The 25577-nt window shown below is 49.6% G+C and overlaps 1 protein-coding gene across 1 annotated transcript in view; it reads left to right on the forward strand.

Moving 5' to 3' along the window:
- Positions 1-25577, forward strand: part of IGDCC4 (immunoglobulin superfamily DCC subclass member 4) — an 89251-nt gene that overhangs the window by 50985 nt on the left and 12689 nt on the right. The window contains exons 5-18 of the mRNA XM_032700162.1: positions 7942-8076; positions 10622-10777; positions 11306-11716; positions 12403-12567; positions 13519-13656; positions 15104-15274; positions 15834-16067; positions 20476-20583; positions 20931-21114; positions 21782-21909; positions 22087-22257; positions 22772-22909; positions 23403-23508; positions 24447-24681. Of these exons, the coding sequence (XP_032556053.1) occupies positions 7942-8076; positions 10622-10777; positions 11306-11716; positions 12403-12567; positions 13519-13656; positions 15104-15274; positions 15834-16067; positions 20476-20583; positions 20931-21114; positions 21782-21909; positions 22087-22257; positions 22772-22909; positions 23403-23508; positions 24447-24681 (2480 nt within the window). The remainder of the gene's footprint in view (positions 1-7941; positions 8077-10621; positions 10778-11305; positions 11717-12402; positions 12568-13518; positions 13657-15103; positions 15275-15833; positions 16068-20475; positions 20584-20930; positions 21115-21781; positions 21910-22086; positions 22258-22771; positions 22910-23402; positions 23509-24446; positions 24682-25577) is intronic.

The following is a 25577-nucleotide window of genomic DNA, read 5'->3' on the forward strand; positions in this document are numbered from 1 at the left end:
TCCTGGAAGGTGATGTGCTGGCCTAGGAAAAGGACAAAGAGCTGGTGTAATGACGGTTAAAAATGACATCAAGATGTTCCCACTGAATACAAGAGGCTGGCAAGTTTATGTCCTCAGGCCCAGTTGGTGTTTACTGATTTGGAGGGGTGTCTATATTTAAAGCACTGATACTGTGGCTTTTGTTAGGGATCTTCTGATGCTCTCTGGCTGTTACTTTTGCATCTTCACTTCTGTGAAAAGCTGTGTTATGAACCCTGAGCAGATGGAGTCACAGAGATGCTGAGATGTGCCCAGAGCAGCACAGTGAGTTAGTGGCAGAGACCAGGGGAGACTTTCTCTTGAACCACTGGACCAGAGCCTGGCCCTGCTGGGAAGCTGGGACATCATCCTGGCTGGTTGCCAGCCATGGGACATTCCTGCTGCGCTGTGGAGGTTCCTGTTGTGGTGGTAACTTTGCAAAGCAGCCTCTTGCAGCCCTTGTTTTTCTAGACTGTTTCTGGCAGCTGCTTGGGAATGGCTGGGGCTTGCAGTGCTTTAAGGGCTCAGCTTGAGTAACATAAGCTGTCTGGGTCTTAGGGTTAGGGCAGGGAGACTGCTCTGCTGTTCTTCAGACTGGAGATAGACACTCAGGGACACTGAGGTACCTCTGCTTTTTTCTTCACTTCTCTTTCTTGCTCACCTGATCTAAGGCTCAACTCTCACTGTACGCCGAGTGATTTTTTTATAAGCAGTTTGTTTACAATAAGGTCTGTGATGTGCCAAGAAATGCTTATTAATTAGTAGTTATTATCTAAAACATTGTCAGTGCTGCTCCAACATTGTCCTTCAGGTAGGTCTCAGCGTCCACTGTGCCCTGAGTTTGGGTTTCCTATTCCATTTGCCACGTTCCAGCTCACGGTCCTCTTCTTCTGCCTCCTGCAAACTCTCCGTGATGTATCTTCAGGCTTCCAAGGATTCTTCAACCCTTTGGCTGACTTGGGCTGTGGCAGAAACCAGGAATCCCCAATTCTCAGCAGCTCTGTGTGCAGTGGGGCTGCAGGGCCGGCACGGCCCCTCCTGTTTATTTTGCCTGGCTCCGGCTCTGGGCGGTGCAAATGGAGGCGCTTCCAAGCGCTCTGGGGAAGCGAGCAGGAATTCGTTGTGCAGTCTGGCTGGCTCCCGTCCCTCTTGGCGTGGTGAAGAGCAGTTCCAAATGCGTGTACGCAAACAGAGAGCCAATGTTGACAGCTTTACAGGAGCTGGAGTGGTGGGCAAAGCACAGCCCGGCTGCTCTGCGGCAGAGCTAAACGAACCCTGGACGTGCAAACTCTGTAGCCTGAGGGACCAAGGGTTTGGGGAGTGGGAGAAGAGCCCCCCTAAAAGTCCAAAGTGATTCCTGGAAACCTGCCACTGCTCAGCCTCTTCCTGGGCTTCTGGTTACGGAGAGTTCAGGGTGTCAGCTTGTGGCTGAGCCAGTACATTAAAGGATTTAATTTCCGAGCTGAAATCTGTCAGCTGTATAACGAAATGGAGACGAATGAAAGAGGGCTACCTGATGGCCCCTCTGCCTGTCTGGACTGAGATCCGTGTGCTCCCAGGGCTTCCAGACGCAGGACATGGAGCTGGGCAAAATGTTGAACAGGCTGTTGTTTCTCCAGCCAAGAGAGAAGCCATTCCTAGAGCAGCTTCTCCTGCCACACTCGTGGAGAAACCCCAGAAGCTGTGGCAGGTGCTGGTCTGAGGAGTGTGCCCAGGTAGTAAATGGACACTCCTCATCCAAACTCATTAACCTGTCTCCATATCTTTTTTTAATCATAGAAGTGTATTTAATCTATTAAATTCTCCATTTTACATGTTTATGCAAACATGAGAGGAGCGGATTTTGTGAAGTGCAGGTTGGACCATATATTTTGGGATCTATTTGCTGACTTCTTTGCTGGGGATTTTGTGGCAGTAGTTTGAGATACAAGTGCTGCATGTGGAGGTCTCTTAATAGCACTAAGAAAGCGATTGAACTTCTGTGTTTTAATAATTTATTCATGTTTCTTTGTGTGCTGCTTTAAACACAACAGGATACGCCACTGCACCGCTGCAGCAACAACTTAGTAAGGAGGAAGAGAGACTGTCCTCGTTCCAAAACACGGACATAAATTCTTCCCTGTTCAGCTTTTCAGTTCAATGTTTGCATTGACAAATGCATAACTGCTTACAAAATGTTTGGAAGACATGAGGTAAAAAGACAATACAAAACTGATTTACTGTGCTCATAGGTATTATTGGGCAGAAATAATCTGTTATGCCAATACAGTGACACTGTGCAGCAGAAACTATGTTCCTTTTCAGCCTCCCTTCCCAGGTGTCTCCTGTGCTGACCCAGACACTCCACAGCTGCCTGGAAAGGGAAAGGAAAGGAACATTTTTATGGGCAGTGGTGCTGCCACATTGCACTGGGACAAGTTCTGCTGTCCCAGTACCAAAGCATTGTCCGCGCTGGAGTTTCTGCTGTGGCACAACACCTAAAGCTCCTGCAAGGCTTGGGAATCAAAGGCTGCAGAGGAATTTTCAAGGCTGAGAACCATCAAAGAAGAACCAAGTATTTGGTGAATTGAGTCCATAATCTTTTAACTAAAAGTCACTCGTCACCTTCAGTGTCAGGAAAACAGAACTTGGATCCACAGGCACTGGTATAGCAAAGGTGGAAGAAAAAGCCAAAAAAGGAAATGGTAAATTTTGGAAAGGATATGTGGTTGCAAGAGCTGTGTTTGGGGAGGAAAGGAGGCAGTGTTTGACTTGTGATACTTTGGGGAGGCCTGATTTAGGTTGTCAAAAGGGCAGCATTCAGCTTCTGTAGTCACTTATGAAAAATCCCTGGTGCCAGTCCTCTCTTGGCTGCTTTGCTTTCCTGTTTGCAAAGCTGTGCCTTGCTGTGTTTGGGTGAGAACGGTTCAAAAAGAAGAAATACCTGTTGCTAAGAGTGCTCAGGTGTGAGATCTGACATTGTTTATACTGAGATCTGACATTGTTTATACTGCCCTCAGAGCAGATATTCTGTAGTGTTCAGATACAGTTGAGCAAGTGTCCTGCCTAGAGATTTTACTTGCTAATTATCTCCTGTCCTGGGTCTAGTCCAGAAGTAGAAATAAATTACAGATAAATTTCCAGGACAGTGTAAAGGGAGGAGGAAGGCAGGTCTGGAGGATGTTTTTTCTCCTCCATGGCTGCTGTCAGCTTTCTTCCTGAACAGTCCAGGAGGTCTGTGAGTTATCCCAGAAAAGGGAGAGAGCTCAGGAGTGGGAGTAGGACACGCTCTGCAAACACAGCACCCGCATTTTTGAAGGTGTGTGCTTTGCAATGGGTAATTTGCTCCTTTATTTTCTGCAGAGTAACAGCAGTGACAGCATTGACTTTCTCTAATGAACAGCTGCTCAGTGCTAGGATCTATTCCCGGAGGAGGCTCGCAGGGATGAATAAGGTTTCATGCTCCTCCTCTGGAGAGGGTGAGAAAGTTCGTGGAACAGAGATTGTTGCTTGATTGTTGGATATCTCCAAATCTTGACCTGCTGACAGCTGAGAGCTGAATGTGTCGCCATGCAAGTCGTGTTTGACCTTCCAGCACTTTTACCGAGGCAGGGTGTTTATGGAGACGGGAGAGAGGTGTTAGTTCCCATCCAAGAAGTCATCCTCTTGTCACTGCAAACGACCATCACAAATTGGCTGAACAAAAAGCTTTTTCCTCCTGTTGCACTGCCTGAATTCTTCACTGATGCTCTGCACTAACAAGAGCAGGGAGGCAGGAGAGGATCGCTCTTGAATTATGGATGCATTAGAGGCAGAGCCAAGTTATGAACTCTTGGAGTTGGAAATCACTGATGTATGTTATAACTCAAGCCATGACCTCAAATAAACATTCTGAGCTTTGTCCCAAGCAGCTCCTTTTTGACATCCCTGCTCAACATCCCCAACGACACAGATTGGATTTGTGGAGGTCAGGCGGGAGGTCTGTGTGCTGAGATCTGTCTGGCTCACTCACTCGCTGTCTCCAGGTTCCCTGTGCTCCCCTCCCCACCTCCTTTTGCTTTTATAACACATGATCATAAATGATGTGTTGTATTTCCTCTGTGCCTGCCCTGAGCCCAGCTCCAGGCACTGAGGGATGCCTGTGAGAGCAAGGGTACAACGAATGGAGCACCCAAATTTGGCCTGACTCTCCTGTCTCATGACAGGCAACTGAGAAGTCCTCTGTAGTGAGTCGCTCAGAAACAGTAAAACTGAGGGGAATATTTTGAAATATTTCTGCAGATGATCAGTGAGTCTCTTGTTCTGTGGGTGTCTCCCTGTGCAGACACAAGTGTGTGCACAGGTTAACAAACTGTGGAGGAAAAGAGCCGCCTTCTCCAACTTTCAGTGCCCAGAGGATTTCCCTCAGTCCTATGCAACAGTCCCAGTCACCCCAGAGCCATTCCTGGCACCCCATAGGTGGGTTTTCAGTAAAAGAGGGTAAAATCGATCCATCCGATTCAGAAGGGCAAAAAGTCCGTAAGTGATGGTGAGTTTTGATGTGAATCCATGGGCTCTGCCTTGGGCTGTGCAAAGCTTTTGCCTGGAGCAGCTCTGCTGCTTGGAGAGGCAAAACAAAGCTGGGAGAGGGGGGAGAGATCTCAAAGCCCAAGTTTTAAATAGCAGCACTGTGAAAGCTTTTAATACCCCAGAGCGGCCAGCACGGCGCAGGTGCATTCAGTGACCTGTTTTGTTCAGGCAGTGAAAGATGGCTTGGAAACTGCAGCTCTTTTTTTCCTTTGGTTCTGACAATATTCCCTCTTGACCTGAAATGGTCTTAACGGCAGTGGAGACAAAAAACCTCACGTTGGTTTTACTCTTTGCTGCGTGTTGGAATCCCCTGTGTGGGGGTTTTCCGGGTCAGCTCAGTGCTGTTCTTGGGAACTCCTCAAACCAAATGAAACCCAGTTTGTGCCAGTGAACCTGTGGTCCATTATGTCCAGTGGATGGCAAGGGAAAAATGCACTCCAAAGGGGCTCAGTTTAAAGAGGAGCTTGGCTTGAAGACTTGCTCTGAGAGACCCACGGTGGAACACAAAGCTGGAAAGAGATGTGTTTGTGTGTGCAAGTAGTGTAAGGGGCATTCATCCATGCACACGCCCAGGAATGCACTGGGAAAGCAAGCAGAACTGTTTGGGTTTATAATATAATTTCAGTAATAATCAGATGTGAGGTCTGGACTAATATGTTTTCCCAATAGCTTTTCAAGGCTGAAACTGAGGTAAAATCCCTCTCCTGGTGACTGGCAGCACTACCAGGCAGCTGAGGGACCAAGTGGTACAGGACAAGTGCCTTCAGGTGAAGTTTCTACAACCTGTAAAGTGCTTTTGCCAGTCAGCACCTGGGGCCGTGCACCTGAACGCAACAGATGAGTGTTAAAGTCAGGTTTGAGGAGCTTTCTCTCTTCCTCTGCCCTAAGCTCGGTAGAGAAAGCTGCTTGGAAATCTGGCAGGGAATATATTGCCATCTGGCTGGTGTTATTTTTTCACTCTAGATTTATTTTTTTCCCCCAGCACTGCAGAAAAAGACAGCTTTGTGCACACAGACGTGTTTCAGCCATGTCCTGCCCAGCAGGTACGCGGCAGCCGGTGGTGTTGGGTAAAGAATCTCACTCCCGTGGTAGGCTGAAGTCCTGCCATGTATATTCCTGCTTCCAGGATGTGGTTTGTTGGCTGCTGCCCTGCTTGTTTTCATCAAAAGCTGCCGTGGCCCTGCAGTCTGATGCAGGACTAGTGACTACTTGTGGATATTAGTGCTTTGTTGAAAGTGCTTTGTTGAGAGCCTTGCATTTCCCTGATCCTTCAGCTTGGGTCCCTGGTGTGAGAGCTCTCGTGCCTGTTTTTGCATTAAGCCCATTTTCTGTCTCAGTATTTCTCAGGCCCAGCCTTGGCACCACAGCGGCCAGGACTTTGATCTATTTATCAGTGAGACCTCAGAATCCTTTGTGATGTGTTTCCTTCTTGTCCCTGTGCTGTCCCCCAAATTGTTTTGCTGCAGCTGGGTGTGATGGCTGTGAGGCTGCAAGTGTCCATGGACAGAATGATGGGAGCAGGTAATGATGCGGTGGAGCAAAGCCCTGGCCAGCCCAGGAGACTGTGTGTGCCTGCCCGCTCCAGCCCCTCTGTGCAGGGTGCTTGTTCCACTGAAAGGAGGACAACTGGCCTGGCTCTTCCTTTGTGCCCCAGGACAACTCCTATTGCTGGTGTTTGCCCAGGGCTGGGGTTGCAGGTCAGTGTGGTCCGACCACTGCCCCAGGTCAGGGTCCAGGGGTGCTCCTTGGTCTCTGCTTCCATCTGCTGGACAAGCACTGGCTCCTGCTCACTCCCAGTCTCCCTTGGTGCCTCAGGGATTCTGCTGCTCCTTTTGACTGTGCTCACGTATATAATACTGGGGATGGAAATCCCTTTCACGCACGTATGGACCGGGAGAACATTTCAGTGTTGAACCAACTCTTTGGCAAGACTGCCTTGCTTAGAGTGAATGGCAACGAGCCTGGGGATGGGCTGAGCACAGCACATTCAGTGCAGCCCTCTGTGGCCTCCTGCCATGCAGGCGGCTCTGCCTGCTGAGGCCAAAGCTCCTCTGCTTTGTATCCACAAGGAATTCAAATATGGGTTGTTTGAATGCTGCATGAATGGCCAGGGAGGGTCAGGCCAGACATCCAGCAGTGCCATCTCCAGAAGTGACCACAGCAGATGCTGGAGGACAGCATGTGAAAAAGCTGGGAAGAAAGAACATGGTGTTTCCTTGGACGTCTCCCTCAGCATCTGACAGTCAGGATCCCTGTCAGACAAAGTATCCCAGTGAGGACCATTTTGGGCTGGGGACTGCAGTGAGACCGTATTTAACAGTCCCAATAAATGTGTCCATCATGAACTTGTCTGAACCTCTTGGGTTTTGAACTCTGGAGCATCCTGAGAGTTTGTACTGTGCAGAAAGGTCCTGCTTTTATTTGTTTGAGACCTGCTGCCAACAACTTTCTCTGCAGGCCTAAGAGTTACTGGTGCTACGTGACTCCTCTGCATTTACTTCTCTCTTCAACAACAAAAGTGTCCCTCAGAGTTAGAGGTATTTGAGAGAGCTGGAAGAACAGGGCTGCTACTGTTGAGGGTCAGGAACAGTCTGGTCTGCTCAAGAGTGCTCCGGTTGTTTTCATCTGACAGCAGAAATTTGGCTGCTGCAAAGGCATTTCCTTAACCTTCCCTTAACCTCTGCTCAGCAGTGGGCAGACACAGGCAGGTTGATTTCAAGCAGAATATCCCATTCTCAAGACATTGTGCAATGCAGCCTGGAGACCTTCCTGTAAACCTCGCTTGATTTAAGTGTTGGCTGTAGGTCTGTGCACGTACAAGCTGCTCGGGGCTCTCTCCTCCAGATGTGTGATGGCTGATCAGTCTTTGTGCTGTCAGGTGAAGGCTGGGACACAGCCCTGACCTTTCCTTGCTGCAGTTTACAGTCCAACATCTGGCTGTTGGGATTTCTGTAACCAAGTTACTGGATTCTTCCCGAGCTGTTCCAATGCCTTGGCGAAGGCTGTGAGTGTTGGTGTTGCTCTGAGGACAGCAGTGACTTTTTTTGTCTAGAGAACAAACATCCACGTGGCAACAGTTTATGAAGGTGCTGGGTTGAAACTACTAATTTTCCTTGGGAAATCCTGATATTAATTTTTACGAAGGCCAACATGATTAGAGTAAATCTGCAGGGCAGATTGTTCATTGCTTTAGTAAAAATATCATAGTCATGTAAAAGCAAGACCTGCTTTTCTCCTCCAAGTGGGCACGAGCTGTTTCCACACGTGAGACAGCCCAGGGAAGCGTGGCCAGGGAGCCTGGGTTCTGCCTTCTCTGTTTCTCTAGGGACTTTGCAACTTGTAAGGACAGACTTCTCTTTCTGTTTTTGCCATTAGGTTCCCAGCCAGCAGGAGGAGATGTCACCATCGTGGCCGCTCCGGAGAACACCACGGTGGTGGCCGGGGAGAGCGTGGTGATGGAGTGTATGGCAGCTGCTGATCCCACCCCCTTTGTGTCCTGGATACGACAGGGTGAGTATGAGAGACAGGGTTAAGTTTGTGTTGTCAACAGGAACCTGTGGATACTTTATTTTAAAAATCTATTAAAAGGTGAAAAAATCTGTGGGACGGGAAGGGTGCTCTCTATATTGGTACCTAGTGATGTAGGTGTAGGGTGTCCTTGCTGAAGTGGAATTATTAATTAAATCTTGAAGGTTACAGAGCACACAGTTCAATTTATAGTTGTTTGACCTGTGAAATACATGATGTTCTAGTTCCTGGATGCCTTTTGATCTAAATTAGTCTTCCTCATTGTATGAACTTGGGCAGTGAAGGTCACGAAGATGGGGTCAGGTGTATGTCACTCCTCTGGGGACTAGAGGTTACTGAGGATACTGCGGACTGCCATTGCACTGGAGAAATAACTTGTATTATCCTGCAGCATTATAAGAGTTGATAAGATCTGTTAATCCTTGGAGTGACTGGGACTGTTGCAGGGAGGGTTTTGTTGAGTGGAAGGATCGAGGAGCTGCTGAGGTCTCGTCAGAGGTGTACGAGTGAGCTGGGATGGCAGATGTTACCCAGGGCTGATAGCCAGAGCCACGAGGAGGATGCCAGTGTCACTTCACTGAGAGTCACATCCATCAGATGTGTTTCAGAGGCTCTGACTGAAGACGTTCTCAGCTCAGAGGTTGATTCTCTCCCAGAAAAGGCTCTCAGTCATTTTCATAAATCCGGGTCACAATTGAAGACTCCTCTCCCCTGTAACTGTTAATTGTGGTTGGTTTTCAGCCCAGATTTGTCCACGGGTAGTGATTTTAGCATATAAAAATATTTCCTCTTCCTCACAAAAAAGGAGCAAAAAAATCTCAGAGGATACGACTTTGGAAATCAAAGCAGCAAGGATTAAATGTTCTGGCAGAAATATTCCTGGTTTATCCCGTGCACTTCACAATTACAAATGCTCAGCCTTCCTGTGCTGATCACTTACTCACTGCTTTACTAAGAGCTTCTGATGCCCATAGCAGAGTAGATATTATTAGAGTTAATTATCATTGTGAAAGTTTTTTGGAAGGAGGGAAGACAAGTGGGAAGTAGGGAAAGGTCGGTGCACCAGTTCTTTCCATGCTTTATTTCAAGTGTTTGCTTGCTCCCAATCTGCCTCCTGGTGTGGACTCTTCAATTAAAAAAGATGGATTAACAGTGCTAGTTGTTCTGTGTCACACAAGCACGTTTCTTTCCAAGCCTTCATTAAGGAGCAGGCTGGGTTACTGGACCATTAGTCATGCAGGGAACACCAAGGATGTACCTCGAGCTTGCCAGTTTGGCTCTTGCCAGCCTTGGTGGTGTCAGCTAATTGCTACCATCTGGAGTCAGGTTTTCCAACCACTCGAGTGCAAGCGGGGTGTGCAGATTGTCTCCTCCTGAGTGTGCAGCCACTGAACTGTGAGGCCATGTGAAGCCCCCCAAAATGGAGGGAGGGGGCAGAGGGTCTGCTCTCAGCCACATTCCCTGCTGATGGTGCTAAGCTGGTGCAGCTGCTCGCAGTGGAGGTGGGGAGTTTTCTTCTGTGTGAGATCCAGGCTCAGCTGAAGCTGTGAGAGGTAAGGACAGGCAGTGCTGAGGTTGTGCTGCTGCAGGTGGAGAAGAAAAAGGTCTAGTGGTGCACAGGTACTGCACAAATTGGCAGGTTTTCCCAGGCTGCTGACTTGTGCCAGCCCTCCCATCCAGGCCTTTCCTCAGCTTGTCCCCAGCTCTGGGCTTTTTCTCCCGCATCATTCAGAGGTACCAACACCACGTCCTTGTGTTTGTCAGACCAGATCAAAATGCTGAGAATATGCAGTGCCCAGCACCAGCCTCTGCACTGTCCATGATGCTGAGAAGCCCAGGGCTAGCTGAAGTTGTAGAAGGGCCACTTACAGGCAGGGATACGGAGCCACCCTGTCCTCCTTCCCTACTCAGCAGTGCTGAGCACCTGGCCAGGAGAATGGGGAGAGGGCAGCTCACAACACGTCTCTGACACAAACACTGGAGCCCCAAGGAGAACCAGATGCCTTCCTGATATCTCACAGCCAAGCTGGGGACAAGGAATGAATCAGGAAGCTCAGTAAATTTGGGTTCACATCCAGGATGCAGAGGAGGGAGGAACCCCTGAGCTGTCAGTGACTCAGCACTCTTGCTGACATTGCATTAACGAGTGAGGGGAGGTGTGTGTGTTTGTGATGGGGGTCAGCAGGCAGATCCAGCAGCTTTTCCAAAACATGTGTTAGCATGGCCTTCCCTTGAATGTGCTGTTCCTGAGGGCTCTCATTGCAGGCACACCCAAGGCATCAGAGACTATTTTGATCCAAAACAGAACTTCTTCAGTTATTACAGGCTAAACTAAACCTTGTGCCAGTGTTGGCTTGAGCTGTCAGTCAAGCACTGAGGCGTGTCCCAGTGGGAACCCTCCTCTGGGATGGAGTTTGGGATCTGGAGGTCTCTCCACTCCCCAGATCCGATCCTGGTGTCGTTTACAAGCGCTCATAAAGGGCAGCCTGGGGCTCCCTCCCACATTTGTGCACATTTCTTCCTGCAGATGGAAAGCCCGTGTCCACAGATGTGATTGTGCTGGGCAGGACCAATCTCCTCATTCCCTCCAGCCAGCCCCATCACTCTGGGGTGTACGTCTGCCGGGCCAACAAACCCCAAACCAGGCAGTTCGTTACCGCCGCCGCCGAGCTCCGGGTCCTTGGTGAGTAGAGAGCAGGGAAACACTCCAGGTAGAAATGCTGACCGGGTAGCTGTGGATTGTGTGAACCAAAATCCAGGAGGTCCCCAAGGAGCTGCGTTTGTGGCCTGTGCTGGGTAAGATGGGAGCCAGGTTAGAGCCGGGAGGCCCTGGATTGGGGTAGCTCTCAGTGGGAGTGTCACCTCTTTAACTTGGGGTTTAGTTCCTGCTATTTACTGAACCGTTTTATGCCTTATTCTTGTTCTCCAGGGTTCTCCCATGGAAATCTCTATCAGCAATTAACTTTCAGTATCGTGGAAGCCAACAGGGAGAACAGCCTAGGATCAGGGAACGCAGCACATGATTGATACAGAATTTATTTTTCCTTTTGGACAGAGTCTAAATTAAGCCTCTAGAGTCTGCCTGGCAAATCCTATCTTGTAAGCAAAGCTGCTGCTGAATAAAACATAGCACCGAGTGGGGAGGAGAAGGGATTTGCTCTGCTATCTTTTCCTCCTCCTTCCCCCATTAATTTGCCCTCTCCCCTCCCAGCTACTCCCAGCATCTCCCAGGCTCCTGAAACCATCTCCCGCACCCGAGCCAGCACGGCCAGGTTTGTGTGCAAGGCGGAGGGGGAGCCAGCCCCCACCATCCACTGGCTGAAGAACGGGGAGCCCATCCTGTCCAACGGGCGCGTGAAGGTGCAGAGCAGCGGGAGCCTGGTCATCAACCAGATCGGCCTGGAGGACGCCGGCTACTACCAGTGTGTGGCTGAGAACAGCCTGGGCACGGCCTGTGCCACGGCCAAGCTCTCGGTGATCGTGCGGGAGGGTTTGCCCAGCGCTCCCAAGAAGGTGTCGGCCGTGTCCCTCTCCAGCACCACAGTGCTCGTGTCCTGGGAGCGCCCGGAGCACAACAGCGAGCAGATCATCGGCTTCTCCTTGCACTACCAGCGGGCTGTGGGTGGGTGTCACTGCCTGTGACCTCATTAAAGGCACAAGGCACAGGTTGACTTTCCTTCCCAGCAATTCCAGTTGGTTTAGCTCTTTTCATTGCAGGTAAAGGAGTTTTCTCTTGGAGTCAGCACCGGCCTGTGGCAGTGCCTGCGGATTAGCCAACATCTTCTGACTTGTTGAATGGCAGTAGCGTGTCCACATAGCTGAGTTGTCTGGATTCTTATGGGACCAGGCACTTCTGATTTTATACACAATGATTTTATATGCAAAGACTGTGATTGCTAATGGAGATATTAACCAACTACATTGTGTACAAGGGCAATCACTAAATTGTTCACACTCAGAATCTAAAGTGAGGTACTTGGGTCTCTGGGTGTCTGTCTTCCCAAAGAGCCAGCAAGCCAATACTCTTGCTGAACTGCTGCCAGAGCTCCTCTGGAAATTAAGCTGGTATCTGCAGCTACCTCAGCATGGAGCTCGAGTCAAAATAGAGGTGTTAACATTGAGGCATTGGATGTTTCTGCTCAAAGGACTCATATAAGAGGTGGGGCTTGTGCAGGTGCTGGGGGCATTGGAGAATGCATTGATTTTTAAAGTGTATTTACACTGTGGACCTTGTGAGTTAAATGATTTTTTTTTTAAGAGTGTCTTGGCAGTTCACTGACCTGCTGATCAGTGTTTCCTTGGCTCTAGGAACAGATAACGTGGAATACCAGTTTGCTGTCAATAATGACACCACCGAGCTGCAAGTCAAGGACCTGGAACCCAATACCAACTATGTCTTCTACGTGGTCGCATATTCCCAGCTCGGAGCCAGCCGGACATCCTCTTCCATCATTGTCCAGACCCTGGAGGACGGTGCGTTGAGTTAGATGGGCACTGGTGCCTAAAAAGTATTCCTGGCAGTAGCGGCTCCTAGAAACCCAAACCTGCACCTTGGTCTGATCGTCACTTGGGTGATTAAGGGCATGAAAATGACCTGGCTGACAGTGGGGCTCATGAGAATCCTTTGGGAACTGCAGTCAGCTCCTCAAGGCTTTCACCCAGCTCATATGATATTGCTCCAGGCTTGACTCTGGGCCAGACTTGATTTCAACTCAGAAGAAACATCTATTGCAATTTGTAGGGGTGGGAGCAGCCTTGAGGTCAGATCCCTTAAGAGCCAGTAGTTTGTGTTGATTTTGCCATTTATCACATAGCATTTTGTGAGCAGTAGAGGCAGAGTGCCAGGAGGACAGCTGCCCAACGGGAGGACATGCACAGCTTTCCACAGGCTGCAGGACAGAGGCAAACAGTGATGGTTTTGGCAGACCTCATGTGCTTTATGTGCTTTTAATGCTCCCAACAGTGACCTGCGTGGTCCCGTGTGTGTGTGTGTCTGAAGCCTGAAAGGCTGAGTTGAAAGCATGAAAGCTGCTGCAGCCAGAGCTGTTGTTCTTGAGGGAATGAGGATTCCCAGGCTGCAATCTGGATCTGTGAGCCATTTCCTTTAGTGTCTCCTTTGTGCTCCACATACAGCACAAGCTGATAGCTGGTGTGTGCCAGCCTGCCCAGTCTGCAGGGGACATGGATCCCTGGGAGCAGTGTGGCTGGGCAGGCTCTGCTCAGCCTGGAAGTGGAGCAGCCCACCATCTCCCCTCCCCAGACACCCCTCAGATGCTTTGAGGGGTATTGGTTCCCCTGGGACAGACACTGTGTCACCAGTGGCCAAGATCAGGTAGTGGCCTCCAGCCAACTCAGAGACCTGGCAGAGATGTGTTGAGGTCTTGCTCTGCTCTTTGCTGACTTCTCGTGGTTGATTCCACCCAGTTCCCAGTGCTGCCCCTCAGCTGTCCCTGTCCAGCATGACTCCTGGTGACATCCGTGTGACGTGGCTGCCCCCTCCTCCAGAGCTGAGCAACGGCAAGATAACCAAGTACAAGATCGACTACTGCACCCTCAAGGAAGGTGAGGGGAGCACCATCTGGGGGGTTAAGTCCTCTGCTCCAGGGGTGTTAACAGTGTGTCATGGGGAGGGGAAGAGGTGCAGGGCTGGAAATGGGGGGACCCCTCTTACCCAAGGCAGAGCAGCTCTCTTGTAGCCTGGCCCTGCTGGTCATGGCAATGCCCTGTGCTACTTCACATGACTTCAAGGTGCCTTTTCCTGTGACTGTGGAGGAGCTGTGTCCCCAGGGGAATGGCCTGACCCATGTTTGTGCTGCTCCAGGAATGTCTGCATAGGCAACCTTTCACTGCCATCTGAACTGTGTGTTTTGGGGGAAGAGCTTTATGCTGCTTGGGGACAAGGGGTAAATGCTTTCACTTTCTTTAAAATGGAGTCTAATCAAAGTGATCCCTGTGGAAAAAAACCAAAACCACAAGTAATCCTGTCCAGGCTGTGTTGCTCTATTGCTGGGTGTTTTCCAGTTTTATTTACACTGTCAGGTACTCTAAGCAGCATTCAGCAGGGATGGTAACATTTACCTACACTGGATGTGGCTGTTCCAATTCCATGTGTGCTTACTTTGCAAATCCTTCTGGGTATTTGCTCTTATAACCGCCAAAGCTCTGCAGCTTCTCACTTCCCAGGGTCATGATTCTTCCTGAGAGAAGGATGGGGAGTGTGAGGTGCTGGACGTGTTCCCATGTATTTGAACTGGGTTAGTAGTTTGTGCTGTGATTCCTGGCTCTTGTTCTTTGCCTTGAGCCTGCACATGGCTCTGTGGCGTTGTAAAACCTTGGAAACACTTGCAATCCAGGGATCACACTCAGCAATACTCTGTTATATAGCAGAGACAGCGCTCCCGGCTGAGTTAATGCCAGGGGAAGCTGAAATTAAGACCTCTGCATTCTCCAAACAGGCAACATGAATCTTCAGCAAGACCAGTTAGTTGTTACAGTGAAAATCCCAGGCCATTCTCAGCTTAAATTTCCTGTTATCCCCCTTATGAACTTGGGTGGGCTGAAGAGGGAGTGATAAAACCTTTGTCTGGCTTGGGTGAAGGTGTGAATTTTGCAGAAAGCAGGGCTGCTGGACAGTTCTGGTTCAAATTAAGGTGAGGATTTAAATACAGCAGTGAGAAGCACTGGAACATACCATCAGCTCCCATCAGCTGTGCTCATGTTCTGCCGTCACGTCAGCAGCAGGGTTTCTGACAGCTCCCTCCGGGCAGGCTCCGTGTGCTGAAGGCAACCTGCAGTTTGGAATGTGATGAAGGGAGTTGTCAGTCAGGATATCAACTCTGCCCAGCCTTCAGTTCTGGTTTTTCTCGGTGGTGTGAGATTGCAGTGGGCGAAGCCAAGCCAGCCCAGGGCGTTCAGACCACGTGGGGCAGCGAGGCTTGTGGCTGCTCAGCTGTACTTCCCTTTGGCTGGGAAATCCCTGTTTTCAGTGGTGTCCCCTTGGTTCCAGCAGATCAGGTCACCTCCATCGAAGTGGGTGGAAATGAGACCCAGATCACTCTCTACTCGCTCCATCCCAACAAAGTGTACAAAGTCCGGATCGCAGCCAGCACCAGTGTGGGATACGGGGCCCCCTCCGAGTGGACCCAGCACCGGACTCCTGACAGAGACAACCAGACACATGGTAGGAGCCTGGGAATGCCTGGGATTTGGGGCAGGGTGTGGGGAACTTCAGCCATTGTCAGAGATTCTTGCTTTGCTTTGGGAATTACAACCATTGGTTTTGGTTAGAGCAAAGTGCTCACCTTTATCTCGCTGCTCAGCAGCCCCTGTACCTCTCCCTGCTTGCCTGGGCAGTGAGTCTTTCCTCCCTCCATGTGCAGCTGGGAAAATTCTTAAAAAAGAAAGAAAGAAACAAAACCCCAGACCCCAATGTTATGACATTTGAGAGGGAATAGACAATTCTGCCAGGCAGAGCTGAGCCCACACCAGACTCCAGCAGTGGTTAAAGACAGAAATATCTCAGAATACATTGAGAAATCCCCATAGTGGCTTTGTGACATGGTTGTATCACCCATCTGGGAATGTAACTGTCCCACTCTCCACTGCCAGGCAGTGGAGACATCCCACTCAGCACAGCCTTTCTTCACATCCCTCCCTCGCTACGGAGGACAGGGAGGATTCAGTGGAGCGGGGAAATGGAGACAAGTGGCTGAACATTTTTATCCTGTTCTTTTTCTCAGTTCCCTTTGCCCCAACGGAATTAAAAGTCCGAGCGAAGATGGAGTCTCTCCTGATAACGTGGCAGCCCCCAGCCAACCATGCCCAGATATCTGGCTACAAGCTCTACTACCGAGAAGTGGGCCCAGAGGAGTCCAGCAACGAGAGCCCCTTGGATGGTGCTGAAGATGAGAGCTGGGACGTAGGACCCATAAAACTCAAGAAGAAAGTGAAGCAGTACGAGCTGACTCGACTAGGTTAGCTGGTTCCATCTTCCTAGCAGTTGGTGTGGAAACCCAGGGCCTGTCTCTTGCACTTTGCAGCATCCCAGGGTGCTCCCAGGAGGCTCAGTTGTTTGCTTGGCTGGAGATACAGAGGGCCAGGGCCATGTGGGCTGTTTTAAGAGCGCTCCAAATCCTTTCTGGAGTGGGGCTCTTGGGGCTTATTCTGAGCAGAGTTTAAGCCACGGAAATTTCTGATGCCAGTGTAGCAGGGCTTGTATTTTTAATCAAGGGTAACCAATATACTTAGTATATGCTAATAAGTGGTTCTTAATCAATTAGTGTTTTTAATGTGTCACTGTAAAGAGTGCCAAGATTGAAATCTCCAGTCAGGACAATGATCTCTCCTTCCCTGTGTGTTTCTAAGGAGCTCCATAATTGCATCCTGTTTGAAATCTCTCTGTATCACAATGCAGAGATGGGATAATTCACAGCATGCTAATTTTGGGCCAGTATTCTCCTGCACCTCCCTCATAAGGGAAAAGGGATGGAAGAGTGAGTGTCCATGGCTGGAGAACATCTGCAGGGCAGTCAGATCTGCCTGCCTGGCTCACTGCTCTCAGTGTTTCCCATAAGGAGTTATGTCCCTAACATCTGATTGTATTAATTAATTGATTTGCCCGTTGATACAGGATGGAAAGAGAGAGGGGAGAGTCATGGAAGATGAAAGTGGAGTTGTTCTGTCCCCCACTTCATGCTTCATCCCTGTTTCTGCCCAGTGAGCCAAGCCTGCAGGGTGCACGTGTCGTGTGCTGGTTCATCTTACACTTGTGGCATATTTATTATGCGCGGTGGGAAGGCCAGGCTGCAGCACCTGGAAGGGCTGGTTGTGCCATCACTAAGTGGGTTCCCAGCTCTGCCACAGCCATCTTGCTGCTGAGAGGGTGTTAACAGTGATGAGCTTCTCTGAAGAACTTTGGTCTGTAATTATTGCACTGGGGGAACCACATGTGAACATCATCACGCGCTGCTCTAACCGCTGGCAAGGCAGTCAGCGGAGGGGCTCGGAGTGGGCTGAATTGGTTCCAAATGCTCTGGCACGGTGATGCTGAGAGGGCTGCTTGTTCTCCTGTAATTACTTCCTTAAATTTGGGCATCCGTCAAGCCCTAATGGTTTCCTTATGACCTGGTGGTTGTGTGTCGGCTGTTGCTGTGTCAGGAACGGAGTCTCGGGTTTCTCCCCGCCATGGATGTTCCCTTTTCTCCCCTTGTGCTGTTGAATGATGTGCTCCTGCACGCGTCCAATAAAGGAAGGGTCAGGAATCTGGTTGTGCTGAAGAAGGCAGGGGGTCTGGATATGAAACAAGGAAGAGTGGTTGGGATTTAGAAGGGTTTAGTTTTACGGTGCAGAGCTACGCTGTGCTGGTACTTAGGTCTGTGTCTTGTAGGCAGAGCTGGTAGTGGTCTCAGGAAAGGTTGGCAGCCCTAATGTGATCTGCATGTGGGCTGATGGAGAATCAGCTGGGGGGGTTTCCCAGCTCATGGATGTCTGCCAGGGAAGCACAGCACTGGAAACCTCTCCTGTGATTCCCCTGTAAAAACAAAGAAAATGCCCAGCACTGTGTCTTGGGAGTACCTACAACAATCATCAAGTCTAACTGCTTGACTGCCGACCAAAAGTTAAAGCAGATTCTGTCTAAATGCCTTTTAAACACTGACAGGCTTGGGGCATCGACCACCTCTCTAGGAAGCCTGTTCCAGTGTTAGCAATGGTGTCAGGAAATCCCAGGCTGGGTACTGGGAAAACCAGGCTGTGGCTCAGACGTGGTCACATACCATGTCAGTGCAGGCAAGGTCCAGCACAGTGCCTACATGTCCCCTGACTGAAGGCAGCACTCTGCCCCTTGTCTTGGTTTGAGGTGTAGCCTGAAGGACAAAACTCCTGTCCCACTCCTTGCTCCTGCATAGCTCCTGATTGTCCTTGGGTTTTTTTTTTCCAGGAGCACAGCAGAGCAAGAAAGGAAGCACTTTGTGGGGTGAGAGCTCCCTTCGAGGCACACCCCAGGCAGAGGTGGATGGGGGTGCAGAAACAGCTTTGGCCAGAGCTTCTGGAGCACAGTTACTGTTACTACCATCTCATGCTAATCTTTGGAGCAAATGGTGTCTCCTTAGAGTGGTATCACTAATGTCATACCTTGTGTGTGCTGAAGTCCTGGTGAGAGATGGGCAGCTATTTGAGGGCACATAAGAAATCCAGCAATTTCATGAGCCCACAAAATCAAAAGGAAGCTGTCCTGAATCACCTCAGGGCTTTTCCCTGAGGAATTCTTACTGATTTCCATCTTACTCTCTGTACTGGTGTACAACTACCAGGGCCATAATTTATTCGAAAAATAAACGGTAAGGATCTGATCCTGTCTTCCACATTCCCATGAAGGAAGACTGCATTCCTCTGGGAGTCTGGAAGTTAGAGAAGTAGGGCTGGCACCTGGCCAATATGAGCACCTTGAAACGCTGAGTGAAGCAACATATTTAGCATATTGGATATATTATGCAGTCATTCAGATTAGTGATTTGAAATGATCTGGACTAGATTATTCTGCTTATATTTAATGTATGATGGAATGCAGTGAAATACATCTGTTTTCATGCTGCCTACTAGCTTCTTGACAGCTTGATAGAGCTTTATGTCTGTCTGTTCTAAGAGCTTGAACATCTGGGCCTGTGTATAAAAATTGAAGCCAAGCCTCTGACAGAGAAATCCAAAATACCCCTATTTTCAGGATGTGAGGTGCTCCATCTTGTAGCTGAGCTCCCCTGGCTTCATGTGTAAGTGGCTGCTGTGTCCATCCAGGGATGGAGATGGAGGACTTGTCCTTTCCTTCACTTCATTCCCCAACAGGAGCTGCCCACAGCTGCATCACATCTGTGAGCTCTTCCTCATCCTTTGGATCACATCATCCACAAAGAGCTCGTGTCCTAGCAAAGCCCAGCCAAAGGCTGGGGCAGGAGGAGGAGTGTCTGTGCTGGTGAGAGACGGGCTGTGGGGCTCTTTGTTCCAGCCCTTTGGAAGTTGAGTGCCCTTTGGTCTCATCCCCCTTGTGTGGGTTTGAAACGTTTTTTCTGTGGCTGGAGAGTGTGGAAATGCAGATCAGGCTGTCTTGGAGGCAGACAAAACTCTGTTTGCTTTTGGGATTCTTTAGGGGAGAAAAATGTGGCTGAACTGTTTTTATATTCTGAGCGCGAACGTGTGTTGTGGAGCAGAGAAAGCCTTTGGTAATTGGTACCATCAGCCTCTGGGAGCATAATCAGGGCAGTAATAATAAAATTGGCATCAATAGGAAAGGTTTTATTCTGCTTACGTTGTCTGGCAAAGAGAGCAGTGATCTATGAGGGCAGGGAATGAAGAGGCATGTCCCAAATTAACAAACTTCATCAATGCACTGCAGCCAAGGCAACCAAAGGCGGTGTGGACTGCTCTGGCTGGGCTCCTGAAGGAGTGGCTGCTGCAGGGAGTGTCTTCTTTGAGAATTTTGTATCTCCCAAATTGTTTCCTTGATTAAATATCTCCATTAAAAAACCCTCAGATGTTGCAGCAGAAGAGTATTTCAACTGATGAAAGGCTGGAGAAAAAAGAAGTGAATTTTGGACCTCACTGCTGGGACACAGAGCACCCTGTCCATCAGCTCAGTTTGGGTCCAAGTGTGAGATTCCCCACAGTTCAAGGCTCTCTGATGGGAGGAGTGTGTAATGAGGCCCCTCGGGTTTCTGGTGTGGGTTTTCTGTGCACTGTTGCTTTTCTAATTGCAAATCAAGAAACTGCAGTGGAGTCAAAATAGTCACAATGCAACAAAAGCTGCCAGTGGCTTAACAGGGCATGTGAGGACTCGCTGGAAGGAAGATCCTCACAGCAGTGAGTAAATCAGAAAGAACCATGGAAATGGGAGGTGCATTTGGGAGAGGAGAGAACATCCTCACTCCTCAAGAATAAGCAGTGCAGTGCAGTCTCTTCCATGGGGGAGAGAGGAGTCACTGTGCAGGTTTCTTTAGCAGTTTGCAAGGGAGAAAGATCAGGAGAGCTTGAGATGATGTGCTACAAACCAGGACACTGGTTAACCCTTGGGGGCTGGGGCAAGTCCATTTCCTGCTGATAATTTCTGTAAAAAGTGAGGGGAGAACTAGAGAGCAGCTGTGCTGATACGTGCACCAGCTGTGAGACAGTGTTTGTATGTGGGAAGCCTGTAAGTGGAAGGGGGACTCCCTGCTGTAATTTAGGTATTAGGTGATATTTATTTAGGTATTAGTTAATAAAAACATATTTATTATGTTCAGGCTACTTCCTTGGATGGTGAGAAAAGCTGGTCTGATCAAAGAAAACATGTCTAACTGGGGAGGGTTGGTGACAAAAATAACCCCAGACAAACCCTGATTGATTTTTTTCCAGCTCCTGGGAAACTCTACGAGGTGAAGCTGGTGGCATTCAACAAGCACGAGGATGGTTATGCAGCTGTTTGGAAGGGCAAAACAGAGAAGGCACCGGCGACAGCAGTAGGTGAGCAATCCTCTTTGTCCTCTTTCTCCTCTGCTTAGCACGTGGCTTCAAAGGAAGGGTAGGGGGAAAGCTACAGAAGATGAGCTTCAAGAAGGACAATATCAAAATGGGGAAGGTCCCAATATAAGGCAACGTGCACCGACAGTCATTGCAAAATGCATTGGAGGAATTGGGAAGGAGAGAAAGGAGCAAAATATCCCCCTTCTCATTAGAGTTGTTCTTATGCTGCGTGTAAGGTTTGTACTACCCCCAACCAAAGGGGAGGGAGGAGAGTTTTGGGATGTGTGGTGGGGAAATTACTGTCACGTACATCTCCACATCTCTTTTCTTTTTGTTTTGCACCACAGATCCCCCTTTGCAGAAGGGTCCTCCTCTGCCTCCAGTCCAAGTCTATGCAGAGTCCAACAGCTCGACTTCCATATGGCTCAGGTGGAAGAAGCCTGACTTCACAACAGTCAAAATTGTCAACTACACCGTGCGCTTCAGCCCCTGGGGCCTGAAGAACGCCTCTCTCGTGACGTACTACACCAGGTAAAGAGGGATGCCAAGGGCTCATCTGCCTTGGATTGCTCATGTCAGCAATGAACACAAGGCAGGAGCAACCTGCATGGAATTTCCAGTACTTAGCAAAATCCTGGGTGCTGGAACTTCTGCCGTGGTCACAGATAACGTTCAGAACTGCTGAGATGTCGCAGTGGGGCTTGTCTTTGACTTGAATACCAAGGAATCATTTACTGGTCTCTGCATCTTTTTTGCTCTGTTTGGACCTTACACACTTGTTCCTCTATTAACGACATGGCTGGGTGCAATTATGGCTAGTCTCAAAGCATTCATGATTTGTGAGATGATCCTCACAAGTTTGGGTTATAAATTGCTAGAGTTGAAGCAGTTACAATAATTTGGGAATGTATTTTTCATCTGGATTCCTGTGCAGATTTTCAGCCTCTAACCAGGCTATTTTCAGGCTTTTCCATGCAAGTACATCAGAAATGGGTCTGGAAGCTGGGAACTGCTTTGCTCTGCACCTGTGAGCTGAGTGTTCTTGTACTCACATGGCTGCAGGAGACAAAGTTTTAGGTGAAAAACCAAATACTGTAAGAATTAGGATAACCTCTTAAAGTGATCCTGGTAAGGTGTCAAGGTGACATGGGGGAACCATCAGGTGTTCATGACCTTGTGCTGTGTCCTCTCTCCCCAGCTCTGACGAAGACATTCTCATCAGTGGGCTGAAGCCCTACACCAGGTATGAGTTTGCTGTGCAGTCCAACGGCGTCGGCATCGACGGCCCCTTCGGCAGCGTGGTGGAGCGCTTCACCCTTCCCGACCGTGAGTAGTGATGGGAACTGACCCCTGACTTATCCTGCTTTTCCCTGAACCTCCGTCAGTTCCCTCCTGATGTACCCTGAGGGATGTGGTCTCAGACCCCCTCTGAGCTCCGATGTCCCTGGGGGCGAACGCTCTCCCCCTCTTCCTGCTGCTCAGGATGGGTCTTGTCTCTGCCAGGCCCCTCCACTCCTCCGTCTGACCTGCGGCTGCACCCTCTCAACCCCTACGCTGTGCAGGTGCACTGGTGCCCGCCTGTGGAGCCCAACGGCATCATTGTGGAGTATCTCATCCTGTACAACGCCAACAACACGCAGCCAGATGACATGTGGACCTTGCTGACACGAGAAGGTGAGCCTCCTCCAGGCATTGTAGTACCCCACCACTCCTCCTCCTGCCTCCTTCCCTGCCTCTGGAGCGCTGGTCGCTCAGTCCTGCTGCCCTGATTTTTGCCTCACCAAATATTGAAGAGCTCCTGGTGCCAGCTTTCCTGGAGCGCCTGCTGGGCCTTGCTCCTGGTCACATCAGAGAGTCCAGGGACAAAACTACTGAGAGACATGAAATCAAACATGTCTAGGGCTGAAACAGCCATTGTCACCCAGGAAACATCCCGCAGATACAGGCTGGCAGCCAGTAATTCCTAGAAAAACGTGTGCCAGCAGCACCATGTGCAGTCTGTATCATCAGCTCTGTAAGCAGCAAGTTCATTAATACTGAAGAGGTGTATGAAATGCCTCTTGGAGCTCATGTCACAAAATCCCTCACTTCTGAGGGTCCAAGCAGAATTTCATTGCTGCTTTGCTGCAGCCCCTGAATGCTCTTGAAACTGCACATTTTAAATTTCTTTTGACTTGCTTTTGGTTAGGAAATATCTTCAGCACTGAAGTGCATGGCCTGGAAAGTGATACGAGATACTTTTTCAAGATGGGAGCAAAGACAGTCGTGGGATCTGGTCCCTATTCCAACGTTAAGGATGTGCACACCCTCCGGGAGAAGTTGTCTGGTATGAGTTCCCCCCTTGTCCTGGGGCAGGAAGTGAGAGCTGTGTTGCTGAAGGCCATGATTTGTCAGCAGTGACATTTCTGATTGCCAAGCCATTGCCTGATGTCACTGTGTAGGATGTGAGATATAATTCTGTGTAGGCAGGAGCAGAGGATCACAGCAGCTCCAGAACCCATTCCACAGCCAAACTTCATCCCTCTTCCCCATCCCAGTTCCTCTGGAAGGGCACGTGCAACCTTTCTGTAGTGTGAGATTAATTAATGTGCACAGATGCCAGATTGCCTTAAACTGCTCTAAATTATCCCTGCCAGGGAATCTTCCTCCTCTATGTGTATAGAATCATAGAACCATGGAATAGTTCAGGTTGGAAGGGACTTTTAAAGGCATGGCCTGTTGGGTGTAGTACAGCTGGTGCTTCTTTGAACATGAGAGACTTTGTACCTTCTTCCTACTAGCAGCCGAAATAGTGTATCCATCCTTCCTTCCCCTCCTAGATGTCCTGGATATTCACTCTGTCACGGGGATCATCGTGGGGGTCTGCCTGGGGCTGCTCTGCATCCTCTTCTGCATGTGTGCCAGCTTCCGAAACAGCAAGCACAGGTGGGTGTTGCCTCACCTGGGCAGCAGGGAAAGGAGGCTGCTGTGGAAGGAGACAAATACACTGGGAGCTGCATCCCCTGTCCAGCTGTGCTGCCTGGGATGCAGTGTAGGACACAGTTAATGCACAGATTGAATCTTGGGAGTGCTCGTTGGATAAGGAGCATATTTAGTATAATCTTTTCACTGCTTTATTTTCTCAGTAGTTTCTCTTCAATTTGTATTCTTGGACTATTAGGAGGTTTTTTTCAGAGAAAGAAAAAGCCCCAAGAAAATGGAAGAACCGGATTATTACCTGTGTCTGTTAGTGTGGGCAGTATTTTGCTTCTGAGGTTGGACAGCTCTAAGGATGTTTGGAAATGGTTTGTTAACTTCCAGCTGGGAAAATAATGAAAGACTTCCCAGTGAGTGACAGGCTGGTTTAAGGAGGATTGGATGCAGCCCAAAGCCCCCTGCTATCCCAGGGGTCTGAATCCAGCCACAAGCATTTGGAAAGACCAAACTGAGCAGAAAACAGCTCAGTTGTTGAGAAGAGCTCTGAGCTTACAGCAGATCTCAGGACTAGGGACAGGCAGCTTCTGGAGTCTTGTCCTAATGTGGCCACTGAACTTTCCTGTCCTGTTCCATCTCTTACCTGTAAAGCAGAGGTGACAGGACTGACGCAGCTCCCCATGGGCCAGGGTTAGTGAGTGTCCTGCTCCAGTGCTGGGACTCATGGTGTCTGATGGCCTTAGGATCTACAAGGAGAGCTTTGCATCCCTCACTGGGATTTGTCTGAGCTTTGGGATTAGCAAAGGTGGTGGAGATGCATCTACAGTGAAAGCTGTTACAGTGGGATGTGGACAGAGGATCCCCTTCCTCTAGAGGGGCAGGGCAGGGTTTGGGCCGTGGGCTTCCACAAGGACCAGCTGAGATGTCAACTCTTGCTTGTTTTCCCTCAGGGAGGCCCTGCCAGGCCTGGATTCCCAGGCTGCTGGCAACCACACGTACTACCACCGGAACAGGCAGGGGATGGCTGCTCCCAGTGCCACCCTGGACTCACATGAGCTTGAGTCCCTCATGTCCCCACTCCCAGAGGATGCACCCGTGCCCCTGGGGGACATCACAGAGCTGACAGAGGTGCACAGCCTCATCCACACGAGCCTCCCCGAGGACATTCTCCATGGGAAGAGGAAGGTAAGGACACATATGCACATGGCCACTGGGCTCCCCCCCTCTGCAAGAGCCTTTGTTTGGTGTGTGGTGCTGGGAAGCCAGGGTTGGATCCTGTCTTGGCTCTGCAGTGCTGGCAGAGCTGGTGCTGGGCACCCTCTTTGTAAAACTGACTGACTCAGCCTTGGCTGTCAGATCTAATTTGGGATCCCTGTGCCATCTACTACTGCTTTTTACTTCCTGAGACAGTGATCCCTCATCCCAAGAAGCTGCTGCCAAACTTGGTGCTGCAGAAAGCTGCACTTTTCCTTTTGCTGTGCCATGTGGATGGTGTGAGGAAATGTGATGGCTAGAGCAGACACTCAGCCTTTTGCTTGGAGTAAAAAGAGCTCTGTCCATGAAGAGTGTATCCACTGGAATGCCCTAGAAGATAAACAAGAGGTGAAACTGTGGGTTTTTTGTGAACCTTATTTTTTAAGTAGTTTTTTCCGGCCCTGCTTGGTTTGCCTGACATTGCATTGTCTTTCATTCCTCCCTGCCCATTTTGTCTTTCAAGCTTGCCTGAAACATTTCATTCCATTAGGGAACCTTTAATTGGCCTAATTTAGTTAATCTGTTTATGTCTCTCTTTGTAGCCCTGGGAGAGCATGTAAAGTAATTAGGAGGTTCAGTAAAACAAATGTGTTGTGAGCACGTGGGATTTCAGGTTTGCATCAGCGATGCGCTCATGGGTCACCGGAGGGAAGGTGAGTTCAGGTACCTGGCTGACCACAAGCCCTGTCCTGGCTGTGAGAGGCAGTGCAGGTGTGATCTTTTGGAACCTCATAGTCTTCTGCTGGGCTAGAAGACATCTTCAGTATCCCTGGGAGCTGAAGCCTTGCCTGTGGCCATCCCTGCCTGCCGTGTCAGATCAGCGCTCA

This window comes from Chiroxiphia lanceolata, chromosome 12 (genome assembly GCF_009829145.1).
Source record: "Chiroxiphia lanceolata isolate bChiLan1 chromosome 12, bChiLan1.pri, whole genome shotgun sequence".
Classification (NCBI taxonomy): domain Eukaryota; kingdom Metazoa; phylum Chordata; class Aves; order Passeriformes; family Pipridae; genus Chiroxiphia; species Chiroxiphia lanceolata.